The 12,605-nt window shown below is 29.2% G+C and overlaps 2 protein-coding genes across 4 annotated transcripts; both read left to right on the top strand.

Moving 5' to 3' along the window:
• Positions 1-2,603: 2,603 nt before the first annotated feature.
• On the top strand, positions 2,604-4,798 carry LOC106318326 (salicylate/benzoate carboxyl methyltransferase-like). 2 transcript variants are annotated; one of them, XM_013756256.1, is made up of 6 exons: positions 2,604-2,688; positions 2,770-2,815; positions 2,920-3,049; positions 3,494-3,886; positions 4,071-4,328; positions 4,423-4,798. In XM_013756256.1, exons 2-6 carry the CDS (start codon positions 2,778-2,780, stop codon positions 4,780-4,782), a joined length of 1,179 nt encoding a protein of 392 aa, XP_013611710.1. In that variant the 5' UTR covers positions 2,604-2,688; positions 2,770-2,777; the 3' UTR covers positions 4,783-4,798. The 2 variants fall into 2 exon arrangements, with proteins under 2 accessions (XP_013611710.1, XP_013611709.1); XM_013756255.1 differs by lacking the exon at positions 2,604-2,688 and having other exon boundaries at positions 2,722-3,049.
• Positions 4,799-9,287: 4,489 nt separating this feature from the next.
• Positions 9,288-10,310, top strand: LOC106318329 (salicylate/benzoate carboxyl methyltransferase-like). 2 transcript variants are annotated; one of them, XM_013756259.1, is made up of 3 exons: positions 9,288-9,563; positions 9,820-9,877; positions 9,985-10,048. In XM_013756259.1, exons 1-3 carry the CDS (start codon positions 9,303-9,305, stop codon positions 10,011-10,013), a joined length of 348 nt encoding a protein of 115 aa, XP_013611713.1. In that variant the 5' UTR covers positions 9,288-9,302; the 3' UTR covers positions 10,014-10,048. The 2 variants fall into 2 exon arrangements, 1 of the variants encoding a protein (XP_013611713.1); XR_001265311.1 differs by having other exon boundaries at positions 9,472-9,563; positions 9,665-10,310.
• The last annotated feature ends 2,295 nt before the right edge of the window (positions 10,311-12,605 follow it).

The raw sequence follows: 12,605 nt of genomic DNA, 5'->3' as shown, positions 1-12,605 counted from the left end.
GGTAAAGAAGTGGATGATCATTTCAATGCTTAATTTATAACAGTAATTTAGTATTCAAAGTTGTTTTCAATTTTCGAAGTGGAATATATTTTATATTTTTAATGATTTAAGAGACTGCGGACTAGGGCCTAGTAGGGAATCTATTACGTCGACTAGGTTTCTTGTTTGGCTCATTATCCTTAACTTCAAATTTTTATATGTTATATTCTGTATGTGAATTAGGGTACACCTTTCTTCCACGCTGGGGACGAGATTTTACGCTCGAAGTCACTTGATCGTGATTCTTACAACTCCGGTGATTGGTTCAGTAGGTTAGATTTCAATGTATGGATTACTTATAGAACCAAAAGGGAAAAACGAACACAGCTGGCCACTATAAGTACCCACTCAATTCATGTATTCAATGTATGGATTACTTATAGAACCATACAACCAATCTTTCAACATATCAGAAGAAAACTCACTGATTCTTCCTCTTCTCCTCACCGCTTCTCAGGCATACCATTGAAAAAGTTCGAGTTCGACAAATACGAGCAACTTTTTTTTGGAACTAATATATTAAATATGCCTGGATTCTGCCTAATGTTTAGCACATATGATTTGGCTGTGATTTCATTATGTAAATTTTTTTTTGAATAAGAATATCATGGGGTTGGCATATTTATTAATCATGATCTTAGCCACAATTCTAATTTACAACCTACGTCATACATGGCCTTTGAATTCTCTATCTATGACTATAGGTGCTATATGATATTTCATAAGTTCACGAAACTCACAATAATCTCTATACTGATTGGGTAAGAATGTTGCAAACAACTCGACGTGTTCACGTTTAAGATATGTCCTATCTTTGCAAATGAAGTGAAGTGAACAAGTCGTCTTCTCCTAACTAACTAAAGCATTATAATTAATAATATTTTAAACGTGACAACAAACCAAATATATATATATATATATATATAGCTAAAAAAAATTTTAGAATCCCACTAAAACATCTTATTCTATTAAAATAGAAGTAATAACTTTTTTCATGTACGATTTTTTTTATTTTGACTATTTTTAGAAATTTTATTAAATGTATTTTATTAAAACTAATAACACATAAAATATTTGAACTACTTTAATCATAATATCTTTTGATATCTTTTTATTTTTTAAAAATAAAAATATATATTTTAAAATAGTCAACAAATCTGTTTGAAAAGATTTTAACAAGATATTATTTTTAAAAAATTATATGTAAATATTTTCACTAATTTCGTAATTAGTTTTGAAATGTTATTATACATTAATATATTCACTTATCGTTTATAAAATAAAAAAATTTGTCATATTTTTATCTTTTATATAATCATAATCAATCGTATTAAAGGAAACTTATTATATTGAGCTAAATATGGTAAACTTATATTAAATTTTAATAAATTTATATATAAATTATTTTCATAAATATAAATATTTTTGTTCAAAAATATAATACATTCGTAAAACTAGTTAGCATTAGCAAACTATATAATACATGTATAAAAATTGACATGTATTTCTTTAAAGCTAATTTAATCAATCATGTTAAAATAAAATTATTATATTGAAATAAAAATGATTAATTTCTATTAAATTGATAAATTTTTAAATTTTACATTTCATAAATATAAAATATTCATGTTAAAAATATAATACAATGACAAAACGACTTAACATTAGCAAACTATATAATACATGTATAAAATTAAGATTTTAATATACAATAATATATTATCTAAAATGAATAAAAAACAATATTGCTAAAAGGAAATCCAACTTTGAAAGGCGGGTCAGAATTTAGCATAAATTAAATACAAAATAATTTTCAAATATGTTGTTACATACATATATTAATTTTTTAATAACTAAATGCAAATACAATTAATAATATAAATATATAATAAGAAGCAATAAATACATATAATGGTTTTAAACAATTGATTAATTACAACATATAAACTATAAAATTATTAAATTTTATATCTGAAATAGTTATATAAACATTTAAATATATGATTAACTTTTTAAATATGTATATTAGTAACGATCTAAAATAATTTTTTACGTATATAAAACTGAAAATAAAATCCGCGCGGTTGCACGGGTGAAGATCTAGTTATAATTACAATTTTAATACTATAACAGGTAACACCAACAAAGAGTTGGTCTAGTGGATAAAATTCTTGGATTATCTAATAGAAATTTAAGAGGCCATGAATTAGATTCCAGTTGAAGTAAATCTTTTCTCCTAGAAATAATTAATTTAAAATGGTTACGCCTCACATTGACACATTCAAAGGCTCGGAACCACAATCAAGCTAATACAAAGAGTTGACAAAAAAAAAAAAAAAAAAGCTAATACAAGTAGCAAAAAAAAAAGATCGAAAGTGTAGGACAGGTTTTAATGGTCCCTACTATTTTAATTACGATCTGCATAATCTAATAATAGAGTGGTCCAAAGATAAAATATCAAAATTTAATTTTTGAAGAGAAATTCATCTTGTTCTTCTGAATTATTGATTATACTATAGCAATCATTCTCAGAAATCTCTTCGCATATTTCGATAGGATTTTATGTAGATACAACTTGGTGTGATTCACATTGAAGACATGTCCCACTTCTATATTTTTACAAAAAAATGCCCCACTTCTATATATAAAGTAAGTGAATGAGGGGTAGCCTCCCTCAAAAAACATATCATATTGTTATAGTTCTCATTTTTAATTGTTTTCTTGAAACAGTTGGCGAAATGAATTCAAGATTCATCCGTTCAATTTCTTCCTCAAGGTTCGTCCCACCAATTCATCTCGACATTACATGATTGTATATGCTAATTTGACATGGATGTGTTCAGATAACTATGTATTTTTCTATACATGTAATCGATGCAGGTGTGATGGGAAGAGCGAAAATGAAATGAATAACGGCGATGAAGAGAGTAGTAAACACCCTCTTGTGAGTATTTTAAGTACGCGTGGAGGAGATGGACACAATAGCTACTCCACCAACTCTCTTCTTCAGGTTCTTTCATCTTCTATATATTTATTTTTCATTTTTTTGTAGGACATGCATACACAAACTAATGTATCATTATATATTATTATTATTGTATACTCGAACTATTTAGACTTCAACATATTTGCTAAATGGCGTAAACTTATTGGTCATGAGTTTGAATCTTGCCATCAACTAAGTTGTTAGAAGAACGAAAATTGTTTAATAAGCCAAAATAATTTTTTTTTCTTTTTTTTGAAACACAAGCCAAAATAAATAAAAAATACAATTAATCATTAACAATGGAAATCTGTAATGAAAATTTTAAAATCCAGTGACAAGGCCCTACTCAGCTGTTTATATGGCTTATGCGATATGCCAGGGTATGGCTAGACAAAAATGAAGCTCCCACAACCCAGATGCCTTCAAAAAATTCTGCTAAATAATTTGCATCTTTCTTTTTTTCTACAGAGAAGAGTATTATCAATGACCAAGCCCATCCTGGTTAAAAACACTATAGAAATGATGACAAACTTGGAATTTCCTGAATGCATTAAACTAGCCGATTTGGGCTGTTCTTCAGGACAAAACACGTTTTTGGTGATGTCTGAAATCGTTAACACAATCAATGTATTATGTCAAGAATGGAACCAAAACCCGCCGGAGATAGACTGTTGTCTGAACGATCTCCCTAATAACGATTTCAACACGACTTTCAAGTTCCTAACCTTCTTCAACGATAAGCTCACAAGCAAAATACCATGCTTTGTCTCTGGAGAACCTGGTTCCTTTTACTCAAGGCTCTTTCCTCGCAAGAGTCTCCATTTCGTTCATTCAAGTTACAGTCTTCATTACCTCTCTAAGGTATCATAAGTACATAGTTCTAATTTTTACTTCTTTTTTAAAAAATTTTGAATGTTAAGTTTTTGTTGAATTTTGAATGTCAAAACTTATTGACATTCAAACTTATAGACATTTTTCTGCTTATAGACATTCAAAATTCTTTGCAAGTACAAAACTTATAACAATGCAATTTTGGTCTTACAAGGTTCCTGACGGACTGGAGAAGAACAAGATGAGTCTGTACATAACAAGCTCAAGTCCTCCAAGTGAATACAATGCTTACATTAATCAATTCGTAAGAGATTTTACGGCATTTCTAAGAATGCGTTCTGAAGAGATGGTATCTAATGGACGCATGGTTCTCACATTAATTGGCAGAAAGACTCTTGATGATCCACGATATAGGGATTGTTGTCATTGGTTGACATTGTTATCCGATTCTCTCTGTGACCTAGTCTACGAGGTAATAAAATTATTATATTTTGTTGATATTTTAATTTACATGGATGGTTAATCCCAGTGACCTATGAGTACTTTTATTAATGATCTTTATATAGGGTCTTGTGAGTGCATCAAAGGTGAATTCGTTCAAAGTACCGTTTTATGATCCGAACGAAGAAGAAGTGAAAGAAATTATTAGAAATGAGGGTTCATTCATGGTAAACGACTTGGAGCCACATGTGTTTGATCTCGGTCTTAGTAAAGAAGAATATGGCTTGCAATCAGATAGAGGTAAAGCAGGGGAAAAAGAAGCTAATTGCATAAGAGCAGTGACTGAAATGATGCTTGTATCTCACTTTGGAGATGCCATTAATATCGATACATTGTTTGAAAAATATGCACATCATGTGTCGCAGCATGCTAGCTGCAAGAACAAAACCTCAGTCAGTCTAGTCGTTTCATTGATTCGGAAATAAAATTTTATTATGTAAACCGTGTGATGTGGCCAAGGTTAAATCCATATAAAAGACCGACAAAAAATAAAATAAAATTTTTGACATATAAACCAAATAAACATTTGTCCGTCAAATGTCAAAAATCAAAAATAGTATTGTAAAAGAATGGACCTAGTATCATTACAATGATGATTATTAGCCTCTCTTTTGATCGGTCTATGGCTTCGAATGGGTAACTTAGATCAAAATATGCAGATCAACAGATAATGCAGATCAAGCAGAGTAAATGCAGATCATGCAGATCAAACTCGTTAACCTAATTTACCAAATTATCATATTTGACATAATGCAATGTTTTGAAAACCGGATCAGATATTGGCTCAATATTGCAACTAATATGATATATAAAAATAAATTTTTTTTTGAAAAATAATATAAAAATATAACGAAAATTAATTTACTTAGATAGATATTAAAAACAATATGAAATTTTTTAAAATTTTCTAATTTTGAAAATTTTTTAACTTGAATTTCAAAAAAATCGAGTTTTAACATCAAGCCAGATAACCAGTTTTAACGAGTTTGACCGATTTATCGGTTTAAATCAAATCCGATTTTTGACATAACTCAAAACCGATTAAAAGCCATGTTTGAAATTGCGTTAGGCGTGAGTCGGGCGGTCGACATTGACCTAGCGAGTAGCACAAAAATTGGAGATTAATTGAAAATTAATCGGAGATTAGTTTTTGTGATTTATATATGTATATAGATATATCTATTAGTTTGGTTGAGATATTCATAATTCGTAATATAGTCTGCCGGGTCAGGTATGTGTTTTATGTGTTAAATGGGTTCGACGATAGGAAAGGACAAAAGCTGGGGTTTTAATGTTTTTTTGCCATTAATGAAGAGAATTGACTAAACTTCATCTTCTTCCTTTCTTATTTTTCAGATGTAAAACCTAGATACGCCGTCTATGGCATTTTTACACTTTTACATTTCTTTTTTTTGCTTTATCTATTGATCATTATCAAAATATCATAGATCTATCGAAAACCTATTGATTTCCAACCAAAAACTTGACAAAAACTGTTTTTTTTTTCAAAGAACCGATTTTATGACCAAATAACTACAAATCGATTCGGTTGCTTGCCGCCTACCGTATCTCCGGCGCAAGCGTTTTTGAACATGGGTTAAAAGAGAGAGTCACCGTCTGACCGGTCCGGTCTGATTTTGAAAATACGGACCCAATGATTAAATATATATATAAATTAAATATCTAAACAAAGATGCAAATTCTTATATATAAAATATTTTTTTATTATAAATACAATGAAATTTTAAACATTATATAAAATTTAATATAATTAAAAAATATAATGAATTTTTTTAAAAAAAAATGTAGAGTATTTTTATTTGTTCATAATATTTTTTTTATAAATCAACTATAAAATATATGTTTTTTCTATTTATCTAAAACTTATATAAGAGTATTTAGTGTAGTTATATGTTCTTATAGCATACAAAATAATGTGTATAAATACCTTTTACAGAAATTATATTAAATATATATGAATATGTCAAGTATATAGATATATAAGTGTTTATGAAAATATTATATAATTTAATAAGTTTATAAATATAAGGAATATATCATTTTATATATTTTTATACAGAATCATCTTAAATTTAATAATATTAAAAGGAAAAGATAAAACCAAAACTTAATATTTAAAAGAATTTTGTGGTTTATGAATGAAAAAGTGAAGTGAATTCGGAAGTGAATATAATGAATTAATAATGTAGACTGATTATTACTCCCTCCGTTTCTATTTGTAAGTAGTTTTACTTAAAAGCACAAATATTTAGGAAGCTGTAATTTGAAAAAAATATATCATTTAATCAATTAATTCAACCAATTATAAAAAACTTAACATTATTTCATTGGTTACACAATATCCAATAAATGATAAGATGCATTGAAATATGTAAATTATTTATATTGTGAAACAAACTCTTTTTGCTGGAACTAATTATATTTGGAAACGGAGGGAGTAATAATTAGTAGAAAAATAATTAGATGTTCATTGCTCCTCTGCATAAATCTCAGCAGTTTTTCTTATTTTTCGCAAATCAATAAATTCTTTTGCATTAATAATCTGCATGCATATTAGACTGCATATTAAATGATCTGCCATTTAAATGTTGAATTGCAAACAAATGTAGTTTAATCTGCATATTTATTAATATGTGTTCTTCCTGCATTTATTCCCCGTCCCATTCAAAAAAAGTATCATCACAATGATGATTCTTATCCTCTCTTTTGATCTGTCTATATTGTCCAACAGGAAGTAATCACTATAGAGATTTGTCACCTTCTTTGGGTTGTCAATGTCTTGTTGCTCAAAAGCATTGTAGAGAAGAACATAATAATGGAGAAGCCACATGGTACCGATTATGGCCTAGGGATACACTCACGTTCCCAATTTTGGAGATAGGGCGCGAACAGCTTTATGTTTTTATACATTAAAAAAAAAAACTTTATGTTTCTTTTCATATTGCAGGAATTGTTTTTTTTTTTTTTTTTGAGAAGATTATAGAAATCAAGCTTATAATTATAGTTCAACAAATTTTTCTTTTATAATTAGGAAGTTCTAAAACCTTTAGTCTATACTTTTCTTATAAGAAGAAGGCACTAACAACAAGGATCTAATACTAACTGAAAATAATTGTGGTGGATCCATAACTTTCCTTAATCATATCTTAAGAAGGCAAAATGTCGAAGCTTTCGTTGAACCCACCAAATTGGTACGGTGCTAGTACCTGTGTGAAAAAAAAAACGGTGGAATTCAGGGTCAAACACCACAAATTTCTTCAAAGATCGAAAGAAAACAAAAAAAAACCTAGAAAATCTGAATAGATAAAGAATCTAAAATAGGTGATACCCAACAGTTGCGATTAGGGATTGATCTTCAGCACCGTCACTCTTATCTTTATACCAATCGTTGAAAAGGAAAATGGAAAGATCATAGGGTTAAATTTATATATTAATCAATTTAATGAGTATGAAACAGTTGTGAATTTGCAGAATAGGAGGCGAAGAGATTCGTGGTCAAAGAAAAAAGTGACGTATCATATTTCGTCTTTGATTTCATTTAGCTTGAAGTGATAGTGCGAGCAATGGATTCGAGATTCATCAACACCAATCCTTATTCGAGGTTTGTCTCTCCTATTCATCTTCTATCCTAGTCCAACAGTTGATGTTAAGTACTTGGGAAAATTATAGTCAATTGATCTTGTAAATAACTATGAAAGAATTATTTGTCTTTCTTTTTTTGGCAATTCTCTCGAATAGTTTTTTTTTAATTTCTTGTCACAAAAATAATTCAGATCAAATTTTTAAATATTAATGTTGATTTTCCTTGAAACAAATATATTTGTTGGTTAGAAAAAACACGAAAATATGTGTTGGCATTGTTTCTGATAGAATAATATTTTGATATAATTCAAAGGATTGTATGCAAATAAGTCGTTTGGACTTTGGAGATGGAGTATATATTGTTTTTGGTTAAAGAAAAAACTAAATGCAATTTGCTAGTAAAATTTATTGGATAGCATAGAAACTGCTACTTTCACGTGAACGTTAACACATCATTCGTCTTTTCGCGTGCCACTTATCTAAATGTAGATCACATAATCGTTTGATCTCATATGAGATTTTGAACCCACAACTAGGCCAGGGCATGGGGGATACTGATCACAGCACATTTGCATTAACATTAACATTATCTTTGTCTAGATAACTCTAAGAACAAACGATTAAAGAGTTGGCATCCTTTTAAAAAAAAAGAGTTGACATCCCAACGTCATTTTTCTGTAGATACGGATAGGAAATCTCATTTAAACATTGGAGATATCACGTAGGAGTATTAAAAAATATTTTCTTTCTTTCTCGATAATGATATGTCATCAAGTTTCCCCTTCTATAAAATATCTAATTGCTTTTCCAGCTCTTTTTTTTACAACACTAAAGTGTAATAATTATCTATTTATAAGTCTTAAGATAACGTATCGATTAGTGCAAATATATACATTAAATTTATCCACACCAATCCTTCTTCTTTTAACGTACGATTCATCTTCAATGGGTGTGCATGTATATCAAACATGCAGCTGTGATTGTAAGAGTGATAATGAGAAGTCTAATGGCGATGACAAGAGAAGTAGTGAATACTCTTTTGTGAGTGCTCTTAGTATGAGCGGAGGAGATGGAGACAACAGTTACTCTACCAATTCTCTTCTTCAGGTTCTTCCAACTGATGTACTTCAAACATTTCTTTTACCAATTTCTTGATTTTCTTTTTATTTTTACAGAGAAAAGTTTTATCAATGGCCATGCCTATGTTGGTCAAAAATACCAAAGAAATGACCACAAACTTGGACCTTCCTAATTCATTTTTTTTTTTTTGTCACACGGACCTTCCTAATTCATTAAAGTAGCCGATTTGGGCTGTTCTTCGGGTGAAAACACAATTTTGTCGATGTCTGAGATCATCAACACAATCTATGTGTTACGCCAAGAATATAATCAAACCCCACCGGAGATAGATTGTTGTTTGAACGATCTCCCTAATAACGATTTCAACACAACTTTCAAGTTCATACCTTCCTTCAACAAGAAGCTCATAAGAGAAGGATGTTGTTTTGTCTCTGGAGTCCCTGGTTCCTTTTACTCAAGGATCTTCCCTTGGAATAGTCTTCATTTCATACATTCAATTTACAGTATTCATTATCTCTCTAAGGTACTATATATAAGTACTTAGTTATAACTTTCCACTTATAGACATTTTAAATCTTTACAAGTGCAAAGCTTATAACAATGAAACTTTGGACGTGTAACAAGTTCAAGTCCTGTAAAGTGAATACAAGGCTTACTTGAATCAATTCCAAAAAGACTTTATGACATTTCTAAGAATGCGGTCTGACGAGATGGTATCTAGTGGACGCATGGTTCTCAAATTACTCGGCAGAAACACTATAAATGATCCATTTGTACAGAGATTGTTGTCATTATTTGACATTGTTATCAGATTCTCTCCGCGACCTAGTTTTCGAGGTAAATATCATAAAATATCATTTTTATATATTTTAAATATGTTCACCTGGCTTCAATGATTCGCTTTCATCGTGATCTTTGTATATGGTTTTGTGAGTGCATCAAAGGTGAGTTCGTTCAAGATGCCGTTTTATGATCCAACCGAAGAAGAAGTGAAAAAAATTATTAGAAATGAGGGTTCATTCATGATAAATGACTTGGAGACGCATGCATTAAATTTCGGCCACAGTAACAAAGAAAGTAGCTCGCAATCATATAAAGCTAATTTTGTTCAAAAAAAAAATCATATAAAGCTAACCCAGAGAAACAAGAGGCTAATATTATAGTTTGACCTATGCCAAGGTTGATATTTTGCGTGAGAGCCTTAATTCAATTGACCTATGCCAAGGTTGATATTATAGTTTTTGAAGCCCATCAAGCAAGGATTACAGAGGCCCAGCATGTGAACCTGAACAAAATATCTATTTTTTACCAAAAAGAAAAAAAGAACAAAATATCTATTAATAACATATCATATACATCATTGATAAATTATGAAAAAGCCGTCCAGAAATATTTAAATCATACAGCCATTTTCGTAATTTTCATATTACTATGGCTGAAATCAGTCAGGGTGTGATTGGTATTTAGTGGAGTAAAATGATGGAATAAAAGTGAAAAAGGGAGGTAAAAGAAAAACAAAACCCAGAGTAATATTTTCTCTCTATATAGTGGTAGAGTAGTTTACTCCATTTTCATTCTCTTTTGGTTTTGATGGGTTGAAAATAAATTTCACCTGATTGGTTAAAATATAGAATAACTGAACTGAAATATTCTTAACTCTAATTTTAATATCGACTTAAGTACATTCCAGTCACAGTCTTACATAGGGAGAAATTGATCGAGAATAGATTCATCATTCATATGTGACTTATGTTTTATATGACTTATGTGTAACTCTTTTAGTGTGTCATCGGTAGATAATTTATATATATATGTATATATACATATTTAATTAAAAAATCATATAATTCATATATATGTACATATATTTAAATAACATGTCGGATATCTATTTTTAAAATATTAGTATTTATGATTTGTTTCGTTTTTAAAGGAAATTAAATTTAGTATTTGCTTTAATTTGTAAAATAATGGATATTCATATTTTTGTATCAAATCGAAACAAATAAAAAATCGAACCAAATTTTACCAATATTTATCCATTATATTACTCTGGTTTCAATTTTTTATTATTTTTATTATATTATTTATTCTATTTTCTCTATATAAGACCTTGATTAACCATAGCTTGTTAACTGGGGTTCTTAGATTCAGCTAAAAGACGGTTCTTAACTTTTTTTAGATTTTAACTGTGAAAAGTTATGAACCGTCTTTTAAATAAGAGATATAAGAGTTGTTTCTTAGTCTAAAAATGTAAAAAAATGAAAACACAAAAAAATATTAAATCATGAATTAATAACTTGGCTAAGAGACGAGGTTAATCATGCAACAGTTGAGTTGTGTATTTTGCAACAGCTCACCCTGTGTCACGTTTATGATATATGTCCCACCTCAATAGTGACAAATTGTCGGCACTCTAAACGACGGAAATATTGTAATAATACTATAACAAGGTGCTAGAAGGAAGCAAACCAAAAAGGCGATCAATCTATATTTAAAATGATATATATATAGAACAATATTTAGATTCATCCCTATGATAAATGGTTAGATTCACCGCACTTTTCATAACCAATCAAAATACTATATAGGAATAGTTTAAGAAAACAATAAAAATAAAAAAATAAATAGCTGGAAAAAAAATAACACTGATATTAATAAGCGCCATCGGCAAAATTTTAAATTCTAAAAATCTAAACTCTAAAACCATAAGCCATAAATCTAAAACACTATCATAAACCCCAATCCTAAAATCTAAATCCTAAATCTTAAACCCTAAACCCAAACTCTACACAATAAACCCTAAATCGTAAAATCTAAACCCTAAAGCCTAAACCCAAAACTCTAAACCTAAAACTCTAAATCATAAAATCTAAACCCAAAATCCTATACTCTAAACCCAAAACTTTAAATCTTAAACCCAAACCCTAAATCATAAATCCTAAATCCTAAACTCTAAACCCAAAACTTTAAATCTTAAACCCAAACCCTAAATCATAAATCCTAAATCCTAAACTCTAAACCCAAAACTTTAAATCTTAAACCCAAATCTTAAATCATAAACCCTAAACCCAAACCTCTAAACCGTAAACCTTAATCTTATTAACTAGCAGATGGGTTTACGATTTAGAGGTTTGGGTTTAGGGTTTAGGATTCAGAGTTTAGGGTTTAGGATTTGAAGTTTTGGGTTTAGAGTTTAGGATTTTAATTTAGGGTTTAGGATTTAGGATTTAGGATTTAGATTTTAGGGTTTATGGTTTAGAGTTTTGGGTTTAGGGTTTAGATTTTAGGATTTAAGGTTTATTGTTTAGAGTTTGGGTTTAAGGTTTGAGATTTATGGTTTAGATTTTAGGATTGAGATTTATTGTTTAGTGTTTCAGATTTAGGATTTATGGTTTTAAAGTTTAGGTTTTTAGATGGCGTTAATTAATGTCGGTGTTGTTGTTTTTTCAGCTATTTTTTTTATTTTTATTGTCTTTTTTAACTATTCCTACATGACATTTTGATTGGTTATGAAAAGTGTGGTGAATTTAATCATTCACCACAGGGATGAACGTAAGTATTG

This window comes from Brassica oleracea, chromosome C9 (assembly GCF_000695525.1).
Source record: "Brassica oleracea var. oleracea cultivar TO1000 chromosome C9, BOL, whole genome shotgun sequence".
Taxonomy (NCBI): Eukaryota; Viridiplantae; Streptophyta; class Magnoliopsida; order Brassicales; family Brassicaceae; genus Brassica; species Brassica oleracea.
This window is presented reverse-complemented; position numbering and strand designations above follow the sequence as displayed.

Coding starts and splice junctions, on each gene's coding strand:
- LOC106318329 (XM_013756259.1), top strand. CDS start 9,303: ATGTCTGAGATCATCAACACAATCTATGTGTTACGCCAAGAATATAAT. Junction 9,564..9,819: donor GTATTCATTATCTCTCTAAG/GTACTATATATA, acceptor CCATTTGTACAG/AGATTGTTGTCATTATTTGA. Junction 9,878..9,984: donor TCCGCGACCTAGTTTTCGAG/GTAAATATCATA, acceptor AGTGCATCAAAG/GTGAGTTCGTTCAAGATGCC.
- LOC106318326 (XM_013756255.1), top strand. CDS start 2,846: ATGATTGTATATGCTAATTTGACATGGATGTGTTCAGATAACTATGTA. Junction 3,050..3,493: donor CCACCAACTCTCTTCTTCAG/GTTCTTTCATCT, acceptor TTTTTTCTACAG/AGAAGAGTATTATCAATGAC. Junction 3,887..4,070: donor GTCTTCATTACCTCTCTAAG/GTATCATAAGTA, acceptor TGGTCTTACAAG/GTTCCTGACGGACTGGAGAA.